Genomic DNA, 24,337 nt, shown 5'->3' on the forward strand with positions numbered 1-24,337 from the left:
GGTCCACACCAGCTCTGAGGACTCAGTCTCTGCCCTCCTTTCTTCCAGGGGCTGAGGACAGATGGCTGTGCACATCTTCCCCATGGTCAGGGGCCAACACCCAGGTTTGGAGACCCAGCACCTCTATAAACAAAGCATCTTCCTACCTAAACTTCACTCATCCGAACACCATTGGGCCCTGAAGCATCCAGTTCTGACCAACATATGTTCTTCCTGCCACCCTGTCCCTGACTCTGGGACTCTGCAGTGGCCTCTTATCTGGTCTCTCTGCCTCTCCTCTATCCACACTGCTTCTTGATAATCTTTCTTAAAACAGAGACTGTGATGTCTTCTGAGGTCCCCAGACTGGCCAGGCTGGGCAGGGGAGAATTCTGTTCCTACTGGGCTTGTCAACTAATTTCTGAAGTCCTGTGCCTAGTTCCTTTCCTAAGTCTCCTGGTTTGGCTTCTTCATTCAGGTGGCATAGAGACCTTAGCTTCCCCAGAGGAGGCCCAGCTCTGAGGTAGAGCCTATAAGCACAGAGGCTCAGCCACAGTGGGCAACCAGCTGGCCAGGCCCTCGGCCCCACCTGCTCTCTCCTTCTCCCTGCCCCAGCCCTCCTGCTCTGTCCCAGCCCCTCTACCTTGCCCCATCATCCCACCCAGGCAAGCCCTCACGCTCCCCTGCCTGACCTTCCATGAGCTTCTACATGAAAGCACTACATGAGAGAAGAGGGAATGCAAAGGGTGAGGAGGAGGAAGCCACCCTGAAGTACCTACCTGTGGGCTGACTCACCTGCTTCTATGGGCATTTGGGTCTGGTGCCCAGTGGGGGGTATGAGATAGGGGCGAGGCAGAAAACCCAAAGCCTCTTGAGAATGCGCCAAGGCTCTACAGGTGAGGTGTTGGAGGGGCCTGTTCCTCAAGGCAGGACCTCGGTTCCAAGAAGCCTAGGCTCCCCACCCCCAAGCTCAGCTTCGTCTAGCCTGGCAGCTCACAGATGCCAAAGACTGTCAGGGAGGGGCTGACAGTCTCCAGGAGAGGAAAAGCTTAGATTCTAGCACCCTTCCAAGGCCCCAGCTGGGAGGATTGGGTCCGGGAGGGAGTTCCTCACTGGGGGTCTGGACCCTCCTCCGACAGCACTCTCCTTTCTCACACACCCTCCTTGGGCAGCTGGGCAGGGAGGCTCTGAGTGCTATCTCCTCATTGGAGCCACAGTGCTGGGAGGGCCCCTCATGGTGCTGAGAATTCTCCATCTCCTGGGGTAGGAGAGGCCAGGGTAAGCAGATGAAGAGACTAGGGGACCACAGTTTCCTTAGGACAGAGTGGATGCAGGAAGCAGGGTCAGACTGAGGCCAAGGAGATTCCGAGCGGGGGTTAATGGAAAGGCCCCAAGACAGTTCTTGTGGGGCTGGGCCTCTGATGGCCTCTGTCCACCTGAAACTCAGGGGAGGAGGAGAACGAATCCAGGGCCCCTTCTCAGTTCTTTCCATTCCCAGGGGACCCAGGGAAGCTGTGGCCTTCAGGGATTGCTTCCCCTCCTGGTGACCCAGGAGAACGAGGGGCAGGGGATGGATCTGGGGGCGTCACACAATGTGCTCCTAACCATTGTTTACATAATCTGCAGGAGGAGCCTGGCCTTGGCCTTTCTGTGTGTTGTTCTCCTAATGAGACATTAACTTGTAATTAGGCGCTGTGGTTTCTCCTCCCCTGTGACTCACTATGCAACTGAGGCCAGGCCCCTCAGCCAGCTGGGCCTCTCAGGTAGCCATTCACTCCACAAACACCAAGGGGGTGCCTCCTGCATGCCAGGCACTATTCGAGGCACCAGGGATGCGGAAATCCCTGCCCTCAAGGGACTTCAATTCTGCTGCAGGGAGACAATCAACTAAACCAAGCAGAAAAATCAAAGCATATGTCAGAGGATGAGAAGTGCTATGACGAGAAATAAAGCAGGGAAGAGGAGGAGGGAGTTGTGTGCGTGTGTGTGCGCGCGTTCACGTGTGGGCGTGTGTGCAGGCTCAGTCACACAGGATTGTAAACAAAGTGAACACTTGAAGGCGGGGACATGAGAGCTGTGAGGGGATCTGAGGGGATGGACGGAGGCAGGTGCAGAGGTACTGGGCTGGGTGTGAGCCGGCCATGGTCAGGGGCAGCAAGGACAGAGTGGGGGAAGGGGCCATGGGAGGAGGTGAGGTCAGCAGGGGCTGGCAGGACTGGGAAGCGATCCCTGAAGGCCAAGCAGAGGAATGATCCGACCTCATTCACGGTTAACAGGAACCCTCTAGCTGCTTGCCATTGAGCACAGACTGTGAGGACCCCACCAGTGGGAGCACTTTGGGACATGGCCCAGGGAGTGGCCATGTAGGTGGAGACAAGTGGTCAGATTCTGGCTAGAAGGTGGAGCCAAGAGAATTTGCTGCGGGGTCAGATATGGTGTGTGAAGAGAGCGAAGGAGTGGAGGATGTCAGCAGGGCGTTTGGCCTGAGTGACGGGAAGGATGGAGTTGTCATTAACAGAGATGGGAAAGCTGTGGGAGAAACAGGGGTTCAGGGAGAGAGCAGGTGCTCAGTTTTCTGCATGATAGGTTTGGGGTGCCGCGTAGATTTCCAAATGTAGATACTGAGTAGGCAACCGGAAATTCTAGTCTGGAAGTCTGGGCTGGAGATAAGGTTTAGGGCCATCAGCATTAAAAGATGGTATTCAAAGTCTTGAGACAGTCTGAGATCCTGTAGGCAGTGAGGGTAGAGAGAGAAGAGCCGATGGCCTCATGGTGCTCAGTGCGAGTAGGGAGGCTAGAGGAAGACCAGACAGCTGGTGTCCAAGATGCCTGGGGCAGAAGGAGCTTCTGGGCGGAGGAATGAGCAACTGTATCAAAGAGGCTGAGTCTGGCAAGGTGAGGGCTGGGGGATGACCTCTGGATTTAGCAACATGGAGGCCATGGCTGACCTGGTGAGAGCATTAAGAGGGTTGAGAGAACCGGAGAAGGATTGGGAGGAGAGAAGGGAGGAGAAGAATTGGAAATACAGGTCCCCACTCTGGCCGAAAATTCAAGTTATGCCATTTCATTTTTACAAAAGACCTGCAGTAGCACCTGATTTCGCTAGCCAAAAGAAATCCAAAGAGGATTTTCACTTTTATCAAAAAAAAAAAAAAAAAAAAAAAGGCAGCTGTAGCATCTCCAGCATTTGCTTTGCAGTGAGAGCTGTAACGGAGACAGCTCGCACCCCCAGCAGCGAGTGGCGCCCCCAAGCTCCTTGCCTGGGAACTGTACCCAGCATCTCTGGCATCAAGCCGCTGCAGCTTTGAGCTGCGTCTGTGAGCTCCTGTGCTTTATCTCTATTTATTTTGTGCATAAGGTCCGCAAGATGTGACCGAAGGCAGCAGAAAAACCCAAGAGAGGTCATTTTTGGGGTCTGGGACACTCAGAATCTCTTCCATAGAAATTAATGGTGATTGCTTCTTCACTTTTCGTTCTTCCAGTTTACGAAAGGTTTCGTAGGAAAGCTCTACTTCCTGGGGGGGGGGGGGCGGGGGGTGCCTATAGTCAGTGTAGATTCCTTAATAGAGCTTTTTGCTCTAAATGGGGGTGGCTAGAAGGGGGTGTGGGTCAAGAGTGTTGTTGTGTGTGTGTGTTTCCAGACGGGAGAAATTCTAGCCTGTTCCCACGCTGACAGCTGACGGGAATAACACAGGAGAGAGGGCAATGCCGTTGGGGGGAAGAAGCAGGGGGGTGGCTGGAGAGAACGCTCCAGCTTCTTACCAACTCCAAGCTTCTAAGAGTTGCCTTCTTGAAGGGGGACTGCAGGGGTGCTGGAAATGGCACCAGGCTGGGGACAGGGTCCTGTCCTACATCTGCCCCTTATTGGCAGTGGGAAATCTGTGGCAGCCTGTAACACCCAGGGCTTCAGATGTGGAAAGCAGGTCTTGTAACATCAGACGCTGCCTCCCTCCCTGAGTTGTGGTGGAGATCCAATGAGGCAACAGGTGTGAAAGTGTTTTGTAAAATGTAAAGGGTGGAATAGATGACTGGGATTATTTTTATTATTCTAATAATACAGGGGATTATTAAACAAATTTAAGAGATTACTGTTCATCCAGCCCTACATGTATATACAGCCTTCCTGCTTAGCAGACACACTAGCTGTGCCCCGATCCCCATGAAGCCACATAAACTCCCCAACTCCCCACCGAGGCTCACCCACCTCTCACTCCACCCAGCAATACTGACCCCGCTTCTTCCATTTGTCCCTGGCAAATGGCGCCCTCTGAAGGTCTCCAGGCTCACTCCCCGCAGTGTGACCTGGCCTCTCTCTTTCCTCCTGGCCCTATTCCCTACCCCATCCTCCTCACTGAAATCTGTTTTAAGTAGGTGCTGCCTGGAGGAGGGAGCGTTGGTGCAGGAGCCAAGAGAAGTTAGCGCGGTGGGGTGACCAACCTTCCCGATTTGCCTAGGATTTAAGGGTTCCCTCAAGAAGTGGGATTTTCAGTACTCAAACTGGGCAAGTTCTGGGTAAATTGGAATGAATGGGTTAACCTAGTTATGACCAAGACCATGGTTAGTTGATATGCCCTTATCTTGCTAGGAAACCAGAGGGTCATTTAACTTCTTTGTGGTCTAGTTTTCTCCTCTATAAAAGGGAGGGCTTGGAGTTTCACTAGATTCCTTTTCAGTCCCTTCCAGCCTCGGCTTCCAAGCCAGAGGTCATTTCCTCATTCCGAAAACAGTTCCTGAACTCTACTATGTGCCACGCACTGTGCTCTTCCTGTTGACCACGGTGCCCTGGGCACAGAGCTCTGAATCTCACATAGTAATTGCTCAATAAAGACCCGCGGAGATGAATGATTCAATCTATCAAACCTCGTTCCTTGTCCACACCCCTCAAAACCCCTGTTCCTGGTTCTGACCCTCCATTTTTTCCAGTGTGTCACCCACAAGCCGGTGGACCCTATGAATGAGCCTAGAACTCTGGCCAGACTGAGCTGAGCTAAACATTCCAATGGGGGAGGGACAGGAGGCTCGGGTGGTGGCTTGTGCTAGCAAGGGATGTTTACCTTGTGTGTTCTCTGAGAAATCACCAAGATGGGCTTGCCCACCTCGGGTGGTAGGGGGTGTCCCGGGGCAGCATCACGTTCAAGTGCTTGGAGCCCACCTGAGCAAAGGGCCTGTGGTGGGCTGCTCCAGGCAGTTGTCTGTCCCTGGAGACCTCCTGTCTCCTGGGCCTCTGCTCCAGCCACGCCAGCCTTCCCCCATGTGGCCTTATACCCAGACTGGGGCTCTGGAGTCAGACCATCCGGGGTCACAATCCCACCCTCCACTTCCGAGGATTAACGATGTGAACTTGGGCAAGTCGTTTAGTCTCTGAGTTTCAAGCTCCTCATCTGAATCTGATGGCAATAGATCCCATTTTATAGAGTTACGGTGAAGATTAAATGCACACAGAGGGCTTGCTGGTGGGGGGACGTACTCAATAATTATTAGCTATTGCTCTTATTGTCATTGTCATTGTCCTCAACACTCTCAGTTCAGTGAGAGTCACCACAAGTGAGCTTGAACTAAGTGCCTCTCTCACGCTTGGGATCTCCCTGGCTCCAAGAAGCCTTCCCAGATTACCCCTAGGAGACCATTGACTAACTTAGTCCCTGTGGCCAGGGCACCCTCATTCTCCCATCCCCACAAGCAGCACTGGCCTCCCCAGGGCCTAGGAGTGCGTCTTCTCAGCTCTGTCCGAAGCTCTAATCCTGTTGTTACAACCTCCCTCCCTACCCACCCTCTGCCAAGCTAAGCTGGTGTGTCTTGGAGACCAGAGAGAGTTCCCTGAATGTGGCATTGAGCCCTGACCCGCCCACAGGAGCTTCCTATGGTGTCAGGGAGGAGGACTGTGAGGAAGACAGGGACAGTGGAAGGACCTGGGGAGGTGATCAGAGGCTGAGAAGGCGGGGCCCCCCCCCAGGGAGCCACACTCACCAACGTAAACACGCCTGCTCCCAGCACAGCATACACTGCGTGAAGCCAGGGCACCTGGGGAGCAGACACAAAATGGGTTTAGGGGGATGGGGATGACGGGTGCAGGGAGGAGGGCTTTGTCCAGAGACCAAAGGACACAGCACAGACCTCGCTGGTGGATTCCATCTCTCACAGGACCTCCTGACCCTCAGCTGTCCCTAAGAAGCCCCAGAACACCGAGGGGTCCGTGATTCTCTGTGGGCTCCAGGTGGGTCTGGGGAACCCCAGGATAGCGGTGATCATGGAGGGACTGGCAGGGCCGTTCCCAGGTGATGGTACTTGTTCCCTGCACGCACAGCCCCAGATTCAGGCTGGATGAGGGAGACTCACCCTGGAGGACCCCTGTCATCCTCCCTGCCTGAGCCTGGCCTCAAGCTGCTGACTTCCCCCAGGGTGAACTCATCCCTGTCCTGTGCGGGGTCTGTCTGTTCCTCTGTAGGAGCACTCCTTAGCTTTGTCTGAAGGGGTGAAGGACTCAGAGAGGTGTGGGAGGGTGGGGAGGGTCCTCTGGAGCCCCTGGCAGCTGTGCATGATGGGACTGTTTGCAGAGACAGGAACAGCACCCCTGCCCAACCTTGGCTCCCCCTAGGTCTCTGGGGCGTCCAGATGGGTATGGAAACCCTGCAAGTTTCAGTTGTGCCCCCCTCCATAGGGCCTTCCCCCAGAATATTCTTGGAAACACAAGCCTCCCATTAGCCTCCCCTGAGTCAATAAAGGGTTCTTTGAAGCTCTGAGGCCCCTTCCTGTAGTCGCACCCCCATCCTAGATACACAGAGGGCCCCCAGACCAGCTCCGGCTCCTCCCTTCGTCAACAGGATCCTGGAAAGTGCCAAGGAAACGCTAGAACCAATCCTGATGTCCTGGACTTGAAGCCAATACCCTGGGGGCTGGGGCTGGGCAGGGTGGGGTGGGGAAGGGGAGAGCGAGGGTTGCTGGCCCTAGCCTGGCAGAAAAGGGGCAACGGGGGGTGAGTGGAATTTTGCACCAAAGGTGGCTAAGAAGAGCCTTGGGTGGGGGCTGGGGTGGGGGTAGAAGCACTGAGCTCTTAGTAGAAGTCTAATAGCCTCATCCCTTGGGTTCCCAGGATTAAACCCCAGTCCCTCCTGTGATGCCCTCAGTCTGCCCCCTTCTCCATCGGCAGCAGCCTGACTGCCTCAGTCACTGGAACCTGTTCAGGGCTAGTTGGATTTCCCAGGCCCAACTGGACAGCTGAGATGACACTCTAATGGGGTAGGAGGTAGGCTCAGTGCCCCACTGCCCCACCTCCTGCCTGCCTGGCCAGCCAGATTCTGTCGCTCTGTACTTGGCTGATCCCTTGAGAGCTCCAGGGCCCTTCCCCAGGGTCCTTCTGGGCCACGTGGTCCTCTGGATCTCCTGTGCTCCCTTCTCTGTCTAGGGTTTAAATGTGCTATGCTCCCCACACATCCGGCCTCCCCTTCCCCCCAGAGGGGAGAATGAGAAAGGTGAAGCCGGATGTGGCTCATGGTGCAAGCAGGTGCCCAGGCCTGCCAAGAAAAGCCTCCTTGTTTGTTTGCTTATCCTGCCAACCAGCCCAGGACAGGTGCCAGGAGGGCTGGACAGGACGGCAAGTTGGAGGCCTTTGGCTCGGGGCCTTCCCTGGAGGGTGGGGAAGGAAACAGCAGCCTTGGGCGAGGGGGGCTCTCCCTCCCTCCCCGGGCCTGGCTGGGAGGCAGGACTCACATATTGGAAGGGCAGGAGGACGGCCAGGATGAGTCCACTGAAGAAGAGCGTCATGAGCAGCACGAAGATCACGCCTTGGCAGGAGGTGAAGTCGAACTACGGGGACAGGACAGGCGTCAGCTGTGGGGCCTGCCCCGGAGGGCTGCGCATTTCTGGGGGCCCCCGCTGGGCAGCGTGCTGGCCAGAAGGCGGAGGCCTACATGGCAGAAGCCTGCATTCCTCTTCCAGGAGGCGTCCCCAGACCCCACCTTTCACCTCTCCCTAGCCAGGGACCCAAACTTGGAGCTCCCCTCCACCCCCATCCCAGAGGCCTTGCCCTGCCCGCGAGCCTGAAGCTGACCTTAGTCTGGAAGCTGAAGACGGTGACAGAGAGGCAGACGAGAGCCGTGATGCCCAGGCACAGCAGCACAGATGTGGTGTTGTAGTAGCTGCAGGATGCAAGGCCAGGAGCTCAGCTTTGGGCGGGCCTTCTGGTCTCCCCGGCCCTCCTCCCAGGCCCACCATCTTCCTTCAGTCCCTGATCCCTTGACCTCAGGTCCTCACCCTGCCCCCTTCCCAGTGTCCTCCCTCTCCCTGCTTTCCCAGCCTCTTCCCTGAGAGCCTGCTTAGACTCAAACTTCTGTCAGAAGGATCTTGAGAATGTGGGAGTGGAGGAGGGTGGGGAGGGCTTGGTGCTGCCGCCAGGAGGTGGCTCACAGGGAATGGGGTGATCAGCCAGTCTGGGGTCTTCTAAGCTGCAGCGCAAGAGGTTACCTTGCTCCTCTCCATTCCCCACCTCTGCCTCGCTGACCTGGCCAGGTCCCACTGTCACTGTTGAGTGGAATGTGTGAGAAGAGGGCTCCAGGCCAATGTTTCCTGCCTGCCTGAACCCCCTCCCCATCTGACTGCTGTCTGAAGGGATGTGTTCAGGAGCAAATCCCCTCAGAGTGTGGCCCATCCCCCTCCACCTGTTCCCTTTACCTGGACAACATCCCAGTGAGGTAGGCCATGGACAGGGTCTGGAAGGAAAAGCAGGATGAGGGAATGCTCCAGAACTCAGCCTTCGGGGACCAGACACCTCCAAGGCCCAGCCTGGGTCTCCACCCCTGGTGTGCTTCCTTCAGCTCTGTGTCTGCCTCGCCCCCCACCCCCCCGCCCACACTCACTTCCACAGCTCAGGCCTGGTTGAGGAGTGTCCTGACAGGCCAGCACTAGCTGTCCCCTTCGTTCTCTGGCAGCCCTGTTTCCACCTCCTCCCCACCTTTCTATGATCTACTGTTCATTATCGGTAGCTCCTAGGATGCCTCATTCAAACCTCTTAAAAAACAACATCACAGGGCGCCTGGGTTGCTCAGTGGGTTAAGCCTCTGCCTTCGGCTCAGGTCATGATCTTGGGGTCCTGGGATCGAGTCCCGCATCAGGCTCTCTGCTCAGCGGGGAGCCTCTTCTCTCTCTCTCTCTCTCTCTCTCTCTCTCTACCTGCCTCTCCATCTACTTGTGATCTCTCTGTCAAATAAATAAATAAAATCTTAAAAAAAAAAAACAACAACATCACAAAGAAGAGAGACAGTGGATAGAGTTGGGGGAGACTAAGCCCATCTGGAAAGAGAGGTGGGATGTCTTTGTGGCAGAAGTGGGATGAGGATGCTCTTGCTTCCACCAGTGACCTCACATTGGACATCCCCAGCCCAGATTTCCTGGCCCTCGAAGCCCATCCTCTTTCCCTCCCCCCACCATCTCCACTCAGCCTCTGTCCCCAGTCACCCCTACATCACTTACAAAGATGGTCAAGAGAATCAGGTTCCAGGGGAAATGCCTCCTGCAAGGCAAGACACCAAGGTCAGAGGAGAAGGTGGGGGGCACCAATAGGCACAGGCCAGGGTCACTGCCACGGGGAGGGGTTCTCGGTCTCGCCCCCATCCCCACTCCTCAGAGTCCCTTCCTTCAGCCACATCCCCAGGCACCCCCATCAGTGGATCCACGCGTTCCTGTTGCTACCTCAGAGGCCCCAAGTGAAGGAGAGAGGGGCAGGCTTGACAGAGGCAGAGGATAGAGCCCTCTCAGACATGCACTGTACCCTGGGGGCGGGCAGGACAAGGGCCTGAACTTTCAAGACCCTGTTCGTGCTCCCACAAGTTGCTCCTCGAGCCATCACATACCTAGGTCCAGAACAGCAGGCCAGGGTCAGATAGGTCGCAAAGAATACAGCGCTGTGAGAGAGAGGGAGGGGCCAGTCAGCCCATGCCCCAAGGTCCCTCCAGCCAATGCCCTGCTCATTCTCCTCTCCACCACCCCTGCCCTCAGGTGTCAGGCAGTAAGATTGGGCGAGGGGAAGGGGGTTGAAGACTACAGTCGTCCTAGAACCTGGCAACAGGCAGGTGGGCCATCCAATCCCAAAAGACAGGAATGGGCATTGGACGAGCTTCAGGAAATTCTGGGTCAGGGGTGCCATGGGGCAGCTCATACCCGGTCCAAAGTGGCCTCCCCAGACACTCAATACTCCATAGTAAGTTTGCATATGGAGTTTTCTGTGTGCCCGGCAGAGTGTGAAGTGCTTTAGGACTAATAATTGATGTAATCCTCGAACCTTCTTGCCCCAGAGTCTTAGCTTGTAACCACTGCCCTACACTGCCTCGGTCAGTCCCCTCCCGCCCTGCTCACTACTTGTCATCACCTTGTTGCTTTCTTGTTGGTCTCCCCAACTAGACTGCAAGTGAATCAAGGGACGGGCCCTCATCTGTCCCGCCAGCACCTGGCCCAGGCAGGAAATACTAGTGACGTGAATTTCCGGATCAGGAGGCCATGTCCAGTGGATGACCGGCTGGGAGGTCAGGTGCCATCCAGTAACAGGAAGGGCTGAGGACTGAGAATTTTCTAGACAGCAGTGGAGGTGAGGACCAGTCTAGGAGGTGGAAGACGAGGGGCTGAGGACTCCAGGCGTGTGTCCATGCCTACCTAGATTGGTGCCAGCATCAGTGCATGGTCTCCAGCCCCCAGTGGGCCCTCAACAGGGCCCTCTTCCTCCTGGGTTCATCACCTATCCCACCAGCAGCAATTCCAACCATCTTTCCCCCACCCACAGACATCCCAGGCTGCCTCATTCCTGCATATCTGGCCTGACGCATCCCAGAAAGATTCAAGATGACGTGGGGTTCCCTTGGTTCCCCGCCTGCCATCTGCAAACACTGTACCGTGCATTTGTGTGCCCTTTTTCCTGTCCTTCCATCCCCGGCCCATCGCCCCAGCCTGGGCTCCAGGCCCCACCCACTCAGGGGTCCCACCATCTCTCTCTCTAATACCTCAGCCTTTCTGCTGGTGCCTCTCCTCCCACACAGCCCTCCTCAGTTCTTTCCCATCTTCGGCCAACATCTTCCCCAGTTCCAGCTACGGCTACTTCATCCAGCCTCCTGGAGAAGCTTCTTGAAACAGCTGTCCCCATTTCATAGTATCCATCTCCATCCCTGCATTACTCCCCAACCCCACAAACCCAAACCCAGCCCCACTTAATGAGAGCCGGCTTTGCCACAGCCCTGTGACCTTGTTGAGTCCCAGCTGACACTTGTTAGTCCCTGTCTTAACCTGACTTTTCAACATCTGATCACTCCCATTGTTCCCCTGGTTCCAAAATGACACACTCCTGGGGCCCCTCCTATGCTCCAGGCCACTCCTTCCCAGTCGCCTTCAGAGAATCTAAATAGTCCCCGTTCCTTTGATATAGCGTCCCAGTCCCACCCGGGCAATGTCCCCTCATGCTCTCCCTGGGGGCTCACTCCCCCAAAGGACTCCCTCTAACAGGCAAAGGCTCACGGCTCCCACACCTTTGTTTCTCATCTAGATGTTCCTTCTCAACCCCAGACCTGAACAGGCAACTGGCAACTCGGCAGACACGGCCATTCAGAAATGTGCCAAACCCAGCAGGTCAGGAGTGAACTTGTCCTCCTCCCTGCCCCTGCTCCTGAGTCTCATCTTGCAGAGGACACTACGCACATCCACATCGCCCAACCAGAGAACTCTGCATCCTTGACTCTCTGATGGCCTCGCCTGATTAATCACGGGGACCTGCCAATCCTCCTACCCAGGCTGCGTTCAGATCTGTCACCTTCTCTCCCTGCCCAATATCACCCTTTCAGGTGGGACCGCCTCTCTCTGTCTGGTCCTGTTGTCTCCAGCCCTCCCTTTCACCCTTTAAGCCCCAGATAGACCCGACCCTGGGACTCCCTTGTTTAGAATTCCCAAAGACCTGGCAAAGCCCTGCTTGATCTGCCCTGCCAACCTCCTCCCTGCCCTCTGTACCCTCTTAAAATGCCCACCACCCTCTGCTCCTGCTGGGAAGGACCAGCCGGCAGGGATGCCCGAGGCTTGGGTCAGAGGGGTTCCCTCCGTGCACCATAGACATTCCTTAACTGCAGCCCACGCCCCACACCCTACGGGCCTGTTCACCTGAACCCCTGCCCAGATGTAGCATCTGGTGTGACCTACTCATTTTGCATTCCTCAGATTAACCTGGGGCCTGGCAATGGTTAGGTGACCTTTAAATACATCTGGATGAAATCCAAAAGCATAGGGGATGTAGGAGCGGAGAAAAGCCTATTGGATTTAGCAAATAGGACCTTTCCATCATCATCTTCTCCTTTACTTCAGCTGCTCTCAAGTGATGGGGGACAGTTGCCCCAGTGACTGAGGAGTTCTTAGCGCCAAGGACCAGTGAGGGACAGCAGAATTATCCGGCCCCAGTTGAGAAACACTCCAGGATCTACTCTCTTCTGGTCTCAACTTGAGTCACTGGTCAGTCACGTTGGCAATATTGATGATGATGATGATAATAATAATAATAATAACAACACCCTTGTCTATGTGCGTCCTGGGTGTGAGTCCTGCCTTCCTTCCAGACTGGGAGTATCCGAAGGGCAAGAGCCCACCCAGTCTCTTTCTCTTCCTGGCCCACAGCTCCTCAGCCCTCAAGACCAGGTATCAGAGGAAGGGCGGAGGGACATCATCCCCCCAGGGGTTACGGCGCCCGTTTGGAGCCCAACACCCATTTTCTTAGCCTAGCTCTACCACTTTGTGTGACCTTGAACAAGTTGCTTAATTGCAGAACCCCCTCGTCTCCTCCTTAGTGAAACAGCAATACTGGTACTGATTCACGGAGCTGTAGCAGGACAGAGAGTACGCACCCCAACATTTAGCACAGGGCCTGGCACAGGGTAAGGACTTGAGAGTGGGAGTTGTTATTACTTTTAGACTGACAATCTATTAGATTGACAATCTCCCAGAGAGGCTCTGACCCACCTCTCCTGGCTCTGGTCTTACCGTTTCCTCCTCTGCCTGTCAACCCCCACCCCCCATACCCACAGCCCCAACTCCTTCCCACCATAGGGCCCTGAGGGAGCAATCAGACAATAATCAGACAATACGGCAGGAGCCCTGCTAAGGGAGATGACTGGGGCCTCGACTAGGCCGCCATCCCAGGGGGCAAAGAATGAGTCACAGAAGTAAAAGAAAGAAACTTGCTTGTCAGTGCTGGGGCCCCAGGGCCTGGGCTGGAGCCAAGGTCTGTTTACAGAGTGTCAGAACAAGGGAGTGAGGCTCAGGTGGAGGAAAGCGTCCAAACCCAGTGTCCTCCCTCGGTGTGTCCCGCTCTAGGGCCAATCCCGGGGCAGCAGGGAGGCAGCCAGCACTTAGGGGAAGTGCGCAACACTACAAGGCTTAGGAAGCAAGAACTTCTCCACGAGCCTCAAGTCTTCATCTGTAGAATGGGGATAATCCCAGTATCTGCCTGGTAGGCTTGTTTTCCGGATCAAATGATAATACCTGGAAAGCACTGACACGGTGCCTCACCATGGGAAGAGTGGTCTTATTCTTATTGCTATTAGGGGCTTGGTATGTGGTAGGAGGTGAGACCCATAAGGTCTCAGACCCAGAAGCAGGTTCAGGGGGGCAAAGGGGAGAGAGCTGAGAAGAGGGAAGGGGCTGGGGTGGGGCAGAGCCACAGGCTGGCTTTCTGGAGAAGAGGGCAGCATCCTGGTGGTAGAATTTGCAAGTACTTCCAAGGCTTTGTGACACCCCATAAAAAGCGCAGGGTCCATGCCCACTCCCAACGTCTCTCCACCCACCCCTTCCTCCCCCGAGCTGGGGGGAATATCTCCGCTTTCTGTCCAGAGATGTGGAGGTGAAGGACCATTCAATCTCGCCATCCATAGGCCAGATTCTCATGCCTGCCCTCAGTGGGGTGGGCTCTGCCCCCACTTCCGAGTCTGCTCATTCCTGGGCTGTGTCCCTGCCACCGTCGGCTCAGGACGTGGAGTCCTGCCGACCTTCCCACAGTAGGCCTGCTGAAGGGCCTGGGGACTCCATTCCTGAGTCCTCAGGGCACCTGAGTCTGCCAGGCGGTGCTGACGTGCTGGGAACCATGCCAACCTGCCATGTGGGCTGGCCCGGGGGCAGTCCCTGGGGTCTCATTAGCTTACCACACAGTGCCTCCCCATTCCCCTAGTTGTATACCTTTCCGTCTGGTCTGCAGACAGGCCCTCTGCCCTACGCCTTAAGTAAGGTTCCAGGTGTGAATGTCTCCTCCCCTGGGACTCCCAACTTGACTGAGCTACCTCTCCACTCCTCTGCTCCTCTAAAGAGCTGTAGAGGCCAGGACGACTCTCCTTCTTGTCAGTTTATGGCTGGCTTGTGTTAATTCAAAGCCTACTCTGAGACTGTTCTGGACTTGGGGTGGTCCAGGAGGCCAAGCCAACCTCTCCACCATATCTCCGCCCAAAAGCAGGCCTAGCACAGCTGGAGGGTGCAAGCTCCTCACCAGACATCCAGAACTTCCGCCCAATAAACCTTCATGGCTCTCTGAGGTGTCTCAGATTCCCTTACATGGCACCTTCCAGTCCTCTGCCAGTCTCGTACCTTATTTACCAAATGGACCATAGGCTGAACAAGACTTAGGTGAGAGCAGTTCTGCTTTGAGCCCAGGGTAGTTCTGGCCTAGAATTATCCAGAATGATCCCTAATTGCCCAGATAAGAGGGTCAGGAATCAGCTACCCCATCAAACTTCTTCTCTTAAGTTACCTGCCACGCTCCAGAGGACAAGCAGGAGCTGAGTGGCTCGAGAGGAAGGGAACCTGCCAAGCAGAGTGATGAAGAGCACAGGCCTCAACCTGAACCCTGGATTTGAATCCCCAATCCACCACTGACTAGCTGTGTGACCTTGGGCAAATTACTCAACCTCTCTGAACCTTTAGTTTTCTGAAGTAACCCTTCCCAATTGACTCGAGGATCGAACGCAATACTGTACATCCAGCACACAGAACAACGCCCAACCCTTATTAGGCACTCCGTAAGTGGTACCTATTACGATGAACAATTCATAGGCATTAATAACAACATTAATTAGAGTAGCAACATCATCATTAGTGTGGGCCAAGGTGTTCCAGGCCCCCTTCCCCTCAAGGCCAAGGTCTGGGTCTCTCCAGCTGGGGCCCCAGCCCCACCCTCCCTTCTTTGTGCAAGCACCAGAACCTCAGTCTGCTTCTTCCCTCCACCTCAGATCTAAACACCAGAAGGGCCCTTCTGGCCATGCTCTTGTGAGGACAGTCTCCCTTTAGGGTGGGGAGGAGCCATGGGCCTGGCTTCTGTCAGGGGAGATTTCCCACCTTGTGCCACTGAGGGTTCTCTGAGAAGGGGCCTGGAGGCCTAGGGTATACTCACTAGGATGCCCAGTACCATCCTGGGTTGGCCTGGACATAGTCCTTAACAGGGTCACTGCAAAGAAAGGAGAGGGGAGAATCAGAAAGTGCCCTCTAGCTCCATCTCTGCATCCACCCTCCAGGGCTCCCAGGACTGGTGAGGAGAAAGGAGGAAGGTACCCCTGTGGGGCACAGGGAGCCCCACCACAGTCCTGGGCTGGGGTGGGGAGGTACCAGGTTGTGGGGCTGGAAGATCTGTGAGGATGACTGCCTTGTGGACACCTGATGGCCCAGAAACCACCAGGTCCTCTCCACCCACTGCCCCTGAGTCGAGGACTCCTTGTGGGCACTCACTGAAGTTCCTTCCCAGCATGAGGCCATCTGCTTAGCCAAATCACTTAGCCAAACATTCCCAGAGCCATCTAGCCTCACCACGGCTGTCCCTGGAAAGTGCCAGGTCCATGCCACCAACTCACCAGAAGGTAAAAAGAGCCACGACACCCAAGGTCACCAGCAGCTGGATCAGCAAGATTGTATAGACCTAGGGGTAGGAGGGAGTTCTGTTCAGCTTTGGAGAGCCCCATTTGTGGCCACGGAGACTTGGCCCCCCACTGAGGCTCAGGGGGACCCCAGCTTCCCAGTGACTCAGTCTCCTCTCTAGACCTGCATCCCATACCCTCCACTCTCCTTCTTGGGGGTCACTAGAATGGACTAAGGACAAGGTATAAAAAGAGCAAAGATGCTCCAGAGCCCACCCCTACAGGACGAGAGGTCCCAAGTATTTAGAAAGAGGATGAGACACTGGGTTAGGCACAGCAGGAGGAAGTAGGCTGAAACCTAGGGACATGCTTCCCAGTAGGTACTGCCAGCTGGGGTCATTGGAGAGGGGGAGAGGGGGAGCCTCTGTACGAATCTTCAGACAGAAGGATGGACCAGGGCCTTCCCAAGGGACTCTCCCCACCTAACCCCAAGTCCTTGAGAGTTGGGAGAGGTGGTTACCTTTCTGATGAAGACTCGTCGAACTTTCTGGTCATCCCAGCTGAAGGTGGTGAAGAGCTCATGGTCTCCAGCGGGGAAACCGTTCTCATAACTAGAGCTGCCTGGATGGACATGGGGAGGGCCATGAGGGCTCCCAGACATTTAAATCATTTAAATGCTGCTCCTAGTGGCCACCTGTCCAGAGTTGACTTTTGTCAAAGTGGCTCTCAGGACTGGGCATGCCTTTCTCTCTAGCCCCGTTCTCAAACATCTCACCCAAACCCATCCCATCCCCAGATCACTCTCCCCACCTGCTTCTCCTGTCTGAGTCCCGAGAATAAACTGTCATCTCCTCTCCACTTCCTACACGCTGGTTGGAGCTCTCTGGGGCCAAGCCCGGGCAAACAAATAACCACCCTTTACGTCCCCCATTTGTTTTCCCTGAACCTGCTGGCTGTTCTCCCCTTGAGGCTGAGAACCAGAGAGGGAGTCACCTAGCACATCCCAGGGTCAAAGGTCCTACCCAGCTTGCTCTAAGGTCCTTGGGGTAAGAACTGGGGACTAGCTGGGGAGGAAGGACCTGCTGGTACCCCAGCCTGGAAGCAAGGCAGGGGGAAGACCAGAGAGGGAAGGAAAGCCAGGGCAAGGAGGGTATGGATGGAAATGAAGTTTGGGGGCTGCTCCCAGAACCCAGAGCCTAGGTATCAGGCCTGGGGAAGAGCATGGGATCCACAGTCAGAAAGACCAACATGCAGATCCTTCCTCTAAGGCTGACTAGCTGTGTGACCTTGAGCAAGTCACCAGCCATCTCTGAGTCTTCTCTCTGCTAGGGTCAGTGATACTCACCTCGTGGGGACCAAACTAGATGAAAGTGAAAGCCTATGGCTCTGTGCCTGGTAGGGACTCTGCTGCCCTCTCCTTTCCACCCCTCAGCTGGGCCACTCCTAAGACTAGGCTCTGTATTCGTCCTCTGTGTCATTTCAGTTCCCATTCTCTTCCTGCCATTTCTCCATGATCTCACTCTCCAGAGCAAAAACATCAGTTTTGGTCTTTCAAAGCCGAGCCTGCATCAAGCTCTTTGATGGCTCCCCACTGCCTTTTACTCAAGTTCAAGATCCTTAACAAAGCCTCCACAGCCTCCCCTGAGCCCTCAGCCCTGGTGCACATTCCTCCCTCCTACACGTTTCTCCAGCTGACTCTATTTTTCCAGCCATGTGCTTTCTTGCCTCTGGACCTCTGCAAATCATCACCTCCCAGCCTGAACACTCATTTCCCTGTCTCTTCACCAGGCTAACTCATGTAATCCTTCAGGACTCAGTGCGGATATCCCTTTGTCAAGGCAGCCTTCTCTGACTGCCGGGTGGGTTAGGTCAGCTGCCCAGGCCTCTGTCACTGCATACTTGTCTATGGAGTCAGGTCTGCAAGGGCAAGTCTTGCAAAGAGATGCATCCCTGGAAATTTAATGGGGGCTGGACACAGTGCTTGGCACACACTTAAATGTTTGTCACATGTGGACTAAAATGAGGTCCCTTCCTGCCCCAGCAGTTCCCTGGAAAACATTACTTAAGGCAGCTAATCTCTGCAACCCGGAAATGGAAACTGAGGAAGGGGGAGAGAGGGGAAACCCACTACAAACCTGGGGCCTGGAGGCCCTCACCCTTTAATGTTGCACTTCTCTTTCACATTCTGTCTACAGCCCCTGCCAAAGCCTGAATGGTCAGGACACAGAGTGGGAGAAGAGGAGAAAGAAAGCAGTCCTGTGGGTATCTGGGGCAGTGAGAAGGTTCCCACAAACACCAGACTTTCATTGGCCTTCCAACAGGTCACAGCAGGTGTAGGGCTGCTTAGCTCTGAGCCGAGGGATTTGTGGTAAGGGGTGTGGACCATGGTGGCCACTGCTGGTGAGTAGAGGCTCTGTCTGAGGTGTTATTCTTGAGGTTCCTTCTAGAATCTGCTGGAGAGGGTGGGAGTTGATAAGATGGGGGTGAAGGGTAGTTTGAGGAGCTGCTGAGGGAGGCCATAGGAGCTGAGGAAAGCTTGAAGGGGGTCCTTTCTTATAGCTTGTGGGGAACTGTATGTTCCCAGCCCTGAGGCAAAGCTCCCACAGTCTGCTCATCTTGACAGAGGGGCTCCCACTGGCTGTGATTCTTGGTCTGCAGAGAGCTGGAATTGGCCTGGGTCAGCCTGCCTACGAATTATGCCTGGCCATGAGAGGCACAGAGGCTGACATCCACACACCTCCCTCACATCGTGTCCTCCTATCCCCAGCAAGGACTTGGAAAAGGGACGAGAGACAAGGAAAGTGAGGGTAAAGTGAACCTCAGATCCCTGGCCCACAACAGTCCTGGGGTCTTCATGGGAACATGTCCCCACTAAGGTTTCAGGTTAGCCCACATGGAAACACACCACACCTACACTCACAGGGAGCCAGCCACGGCACTCTCCCTGCCCTCTTTATACACCCTGTTCTTTGAGGAGATGCTTTCTAGAACAGCCCCTGATTCTTCCCTCCCCCTCCACTCCGATCCCTTTATTTGCCCTAGCTTGGTGACTCGAAAAAAAATCCCTTCTTCCCATCCAAGAGTACTGTGACTGCAGACACTGTGTCTCTCCCTTTCCATGGAGTCCTCCTTGACCTACCTTTGGAAGAGCCCTCCAAATCCCAAGCCTCTGACAACAGAGCCTCATATAACAACCACACAATGCATCTATTTACAGGCAACTTCCTCCTACCCAGGTTTCTCATCTGGTCCCAACACTCCCCTTAATGCTCCTGCCTCCAGGAGCTGAGAGACTTACTAGGGTCCACATAGGCCCAGCTGGGATGGAGAGGCACGGCTGATGGGGCCGGGGGGAAGGCCCCTGCCTTCAGCCCCTCCCCAGAGGTGGCCTCCTCATAGGAGGGCGGGGCCGAGGGCACTGCTGGAGTTTCCTTCTTCTCCCCACTGGCCTGCTGCTGCCCCTCTGTCCCGGGGGCTTTGTTAGCCACGGAGATCTGTGGAGTAGAGGCAAGGAGAGACAGTCACAGACAGTCACCAAGGAAAGGGAGTCTTCCAAGTCCTTCTCACAAACCCTAATTTCTGGTACTTTCTCACCTGCACTAGGAAGGTTGGGGGCACAGATGAGAATCTCCCTATTTTATGCGGGATAGGAAATGTTATTCAGCCTTAAGAAAAGAAAGAAATCGGCCGCCTGGGTGGCTCAGTGGGTTGGGCCTCTGCCTTCAGCTTGGGTCATGATCCCAGGGTCCTGGAATCGAGCCCCACATGGGGCTTTCTGCTCGGTGGGGAGCCTGCTCCCCACCCCCACGTCTGCTTCTCTGCCTACTTGTGATCTCTGTCTGTCAAATAAATAAATAAAATCTTCTTTTAAAAAAAGAAAAGAAAGAAAGAAATCCTTCATTTGCAACCACATAGGTGACTCTGGAGGATGGTTACACTAAGTGAAATAAGTCAGACATAGAAGGACAAAAACTGCGTGATATCGGTTATATTGGGAATCAAAAGTAGCCAGACTCAAAGAAGCACAGAGGAGAATGGTGGTTGCCAGGGGGGGGGGGTTGGGGGGGCAGGGGGAATGGGAAGATGTCGGTCAAAGGGCGCAAAGTTTCCATTGTGCAGGATGAATATGTTCTGGAGATCTAATGTACAGTACGGTGATTATAGTTAACAATACTGAACTGTAGATTTGAAATTTGCTGAGAGGCTGGATCTTAAGAGTTCTCCTCACACACAAAGAAAGGTAACTATGTGAAGTGACAGGTGAACTAGCTTGATTGTGGTGATCATTTCACAGTACATATGTATATCAAAATATCTAGTTGTGTACCTTAAATATGTAGAATTTTTATTTGTCAATTTGTCAATTTTTATTTCCCCCCACCCCAATAATGCTGGGGTGGGGGGAAAGGCTCTCCCTTTTTCTATAGATGGTTCAACTGGGCTTCAGGAAAGCCAGGGTTGGTCTGGGGCAAACACCGAAGCTGGAATAAAAACTTTGGAAGGAGACATTCTTAGGAGAGCCCACCCTTGGCGGTCATCATCCCTGGGGCAGAGAATGGATCGGAATGGTTCCATTGTCTCCCTGTGTCCAGGGAAGGGCCTGGCACAGAGTAGGTACTCAAGAATATTATGAAGTGAAGATTTCTTTTCCTTAATCTCCCTGTTACCTTTTGCTAGTTGTATTCTGAGCCCGGTTTTAAAATGGGGGAACTGAGGCTTAGAGGGGAAGAATGACTTGTCCAAAGTCACAAACCGACACATAGACCACTGGGCTGCAGAGCCCAAGCACCCTCCATTGGGACTGGTCTCCTTCGGTCAGGCTGGAGATGACACTAGGAAAGTGGGAATGGGCGAGCAGGGAAACAGAGAGGGGTTGGGGGGACTGGAGGAAGGGCAAGAGGTTCCTGGTAAAGGATCCTGTTTTGGCCTTGTGTATTGGAATCTTAGCTTCTCTCCCAAACCAGAACAGAATCACAGGGTGTCACTGCTAGAACGGACCTGAGAAGTCACCTAGTTCCGCCCCTTCCTTCATCTTAAAGATGAGGAAACTGAGGCCCAGTGGGAAATGTTCCATGACAGGTTGAAAACTTGTCTATTTACACTCAGCTCTGCTCGCTGCCCCAGAGTGTCCACTTAAGCTTTGGTGAGAGGATGTGAGCTGGGAGGGCCTAAAGGCCGACCAGAGGGAAGACTGTGGGGGAGGGGCGGTATGAAAACTGAACCAACACCAAAAAGATTCAAACTCAGAAAATGAATGGGAGGGCGCCTGGGTGGCTCAGTGAGTTAAAGCCTCTGCCTTTGGCTCAGGTCATGATCTCGGGGTCCTGGGATCAAGCCCCACATCGGGCTCTCTGCTCAGTGGGGAACCTGCTTCCCCTCTCTCTCTGCCTGCCTCTCTGCTTACTTTTGATCTCTCTCTGTGTCAAATAAATAAATAAATAAATAAATAAATAAGATCTTTAAAAAAAGAGAGAGAAAATGAATAGGAGTCAGGTCTGGCTGCAGAAAAAATGTGTTAAGCCTGAAGGGCCCTAGAGCAAGGCTGCAGAGTTCATTCTTCGCAGGATGCTTCTGGCTAAGGCAGCCCAGAGGTGACTGAGCACCAGAAGATCTCTGCCTGCACACAGCCCCAAGGACCCCTGAACTGGAGGGTCCTTTTCACCCCCAGAAAGCCTGTGAGTAGGTGGGGGGAATCAGCGGGGGGAGGGGAGGAGGAGGGAGGACTGGGGGGTGAAGTTCTTCATTTTCACCAGCTCTTCATTTCCCCCCCTAGGGAAGGGCCTTGCAGAGCCCAGGCCTGTGGGATTGGGGCCCTGGCTCACCCAGGGGCCCTCCCGCTCCCCATCCCCCTTCATCACCCAGACCAGAAGGGTCACATCCAGGAAAATCCAGTTCAGCCCACCGAACCAAGTCCTTGGAGCCCAGATCCAGGAAATGGGTTATCACCTCTGATTTCAGCCCTGTCCAGAACAGGTGCTGCTCACCAGCCCCCACCCTGCTGATCAGCTCCAGAGCCTCCAGGGCCCTGCCCCCTAAACACACACACACACACACACACACACACACACACACACACACACACCCGGCATTCCCAAGAGAGGTCTGCCCAGTGGCAGGAGGTGGTATCACCCAATGACATCATTTGGAGGTCTCATGAGATCAAAAACAGAGAGAGGAGGGTCTGAGAGCCCAGGGAAGGATGTCATTGGCTCTGAAGCTCATCTTGGTGAGAAGAAGGGGGAGTGTAGGGGAGGGTCCTCTTCTGTTTCCTCTGCCCAATCCTTAGCACCCCCAAAACAGAGGGCCAGAGGACCCTCCCCCTTTGCCCCAGGTCCTGGCTGTTGTATAATTCCACAGGCTGTTGACGTTATGTAACTGTACTAGGCCAGCCAAGTCTCTGCCCCAGCCCCTCCCCTCCATTTCAAACCTAAAAATGGGGAAAAAGAGACGTTTCATCTGGTCCCATCTTGTCCCATGCCTAGCAAAAACAAAACCAAAAATCAGCATCCTGAGGCAGGATTGTCATGGTAAATGCCTCTCTGGCCCAAACACAAGGGCTGTGTCCAGAGGGGGACTCATGACAGGGATTGGGGGGGGGTGTCTCTGTAGGGGTGTGAAAGATGAGCGGAGCGGGATCAGAATTGGGATTGGAGCAGGGGATCGGGCAGGGTAGGCATGACCCCTCGGGCATTAACCCAGGTGCCTTCCACCACTCCCCCCACCACACCGCGGACACCCAGGCTGATTCCTTAAGGGAACCAAGGCACCTGTGAAGGGTCCTAAGATGCCAAAGCGCACGGGGGAGGGGGATATGGAGGTGGGGGGTGGAAGGCAGGGGAGGTGGGCCTGTTGGGCAGGAAGAAGCCCTAACCCATTCTTTGAAATGGGCCTTTAGGTCCTCTGACTTGAACAAGGACCACAGAGGACCTTCGCACAAGCGCCAGGGGCGGATGCTCGAGTGATCCAGAGAGTTCGCTCGGGATGACAGGGAACTGGAAGCCCGAGGATGGAGGGTGGTGCAGGTGGGGGAGATGCCGATACCTTTCCTTGGGTCATGGTGCCGTGTCTCCGGGAAGGGGTCCCTGAGGCAGGGGCGGCCGCTTGGGTCACTGCAGCCTGCCTGCGTCTCTTCCCTCCTCCGCGTGGGTTCTAGCAACATCCACTGCAGCCGGGCCAGGCGGACCGGAACGTACCATTCCAGCGCGGGAGGGGGGGGGGGCAGGGGGGGGGCTGGGAGGTTGCTGCGGAGGCCGCTGCGGATTTACAAGCCCAGCGGGAGGAGGCGGCGCACCTTCCCCTCCCCCGTCCCCTCCGTCCGGTCCCCTCGTCCCGGGACGAGGGAGCGCGCGCTGCGGAGCCGCCCAAGTGGATGGGTCCGCGGGGAGGGAGGAGGCTCGGGCTCCGTGACACCCTACCAGCTGATGCTGCCTGCCTGGAACCGGAGCTGGGTGTCGGGGCCTTATCCCTCCACCATCTCTGGGGCTGACAGGCTCTCTCCAAGCCTCAGCCTCCCCCCTCCCCGCCTCTGGATGCAGCCCCAGATTTCTCTGTCCATCTCCACCTTCCTTCTCCTCTGTTTCATCATCCACCGCAGAGTGGGAAAGTCTCCCACGGCTTGTCTACCTTCCCTGGCTTCTAACAGGGCCCCTGGGCCCTAAGTTCCTAGGGGCCTTTGGGCAAGCCATGTGGGCATCTCTCTTGCCTCCATGTTCCTTCCTGTGAAATGGGAGCAATGGGCTTCTCCCCACCTTGTCACTGAGGCCTGGTGTAGGAGGATGCAGCTGCTGTTTTTTTCAACCCTGCTAGACCATTGGACCAGGCCTTTCCAGAAAGACATCTAGTTCTGTCTCAAAGCCTCTCCAACCTTCATCCCTACCCCCAAACTGCTCCCTTTCTGCCTCCATTCTCCGCCTCCATCACCCCCATCTTCCTCCCACTCAGGAGCCTGGCCCATCCGCTTTCCCAGGCTTCTCTTCTCTGGGAATCAGCCATCACCAGGCTCTGTTTTCTAAAGCTGCTGCAGCGTCACTGTGGAGTTCGCAAGCTCCAGAGCTGGGCTGGATTCCCAATTTAATCACCCACTGGCCTTGTGACTCTGGCAAGGCCTTAATGTTTCTGAGCTGCAGCATCTCCTATGGAAAGGAGGCACTCTGTCCGTCCCAGATGGACCGTAAGACACATAAGGTATGGCAGGAGAAGGACACTGAAGGCCACCGAGTGCTGTCAGTATGTGAGTTATTATTAACTGAGAAATCTCCTACGGGAGTGTCTTGGGCTGCCCCAGAGTGAGGACTCAGAGATCTGCCTAGAAGGATCGGAACCTTATTGGATGGGATGGGAAACCAAACCTGATGCAGGGGTGGCCGCTGACCTCCTGCTTCTCTGTCACCTCCTAGCTAGACCCACTTAATGATGGCGAGAAAACAGGTCCCTAGGTGGGCAGGTTGATTACTGAATCTTGATTCCAACTCTGCTCACTCTTTGTGCCCCACCCCACAGCTACCAACTGC

The 24,337-nt window shown here is 55.0% G+C and overlaps 1 protein-coding gene across 1 annotated transcript in view; it reads right to left on the reverse strand.

The window, feature by feature from the left end:
• FAIM2 (Fas apoptotic inhibitory molecule 2) overlaps nt 1–23,180 on the reverse strand; it is a 33,720-nt gene extending 10,540 nt beyond the window's left edge. Inside the window, exons 1-11 of the mRNA XM_059403060.1 lie at nt 22,869–23,180; nt 19,126–19,321; nt 16,348–16,448; nt 15,825–15,889; nt 15,371–15,424; nt 9,825–9,875; nt 9,445–9,484; nt 8,647–8,684; nt 8,027–8,114; nt 7,687–7,782; nt 5,947–6,000 (exon numbers count right to left, since the gene is read on the reverse strand). Coding sequence (XP_059259043.1) covers nt 5,947–6,000; nt 7,687–7,782; nt 8,027–8,114; nt 8,647–8,684; nt 9,445–9,484; nt 9,825–9,875; nt 15,371–15,424; nt 15,825–15,889; nt 16,348–16,448; nt 19,126–19,321; nt 22,869–22,883 — 798 coding nt within the window. The 5' untranslated portion in view covers nt 22,884–23,180. The remainder of the gene's footprint in view (nt 1–5,946; nt 6,001–7,686; nt 7,783–8,026; nt 8,115–8,646; nt 8,685–9,444; nt 9,485–9,824; nt 9,876–15,370; nt 15,425–15,824; nt 15,890–16,347; nt 16,449–19,125; nt 19,322–22,868) is intronic.
• Nucleotides 23,181–24,337: the final 1,157 nt, after the last annotated feature.

Source organism: Mustela nigripes, chromosome 6 (assembly GCF_022355385.1).
Source record: "Mustela nigripes isolate SB6536 chromosome 6, MUSNIG.SB6536, whole genome shotgun sequence".
Lineage (NCBI taxonomy): Eukaryota > Metazoa > Chordata > Mammalia > Carnivora > Mustelidae > Mustela > Mustela nigripes.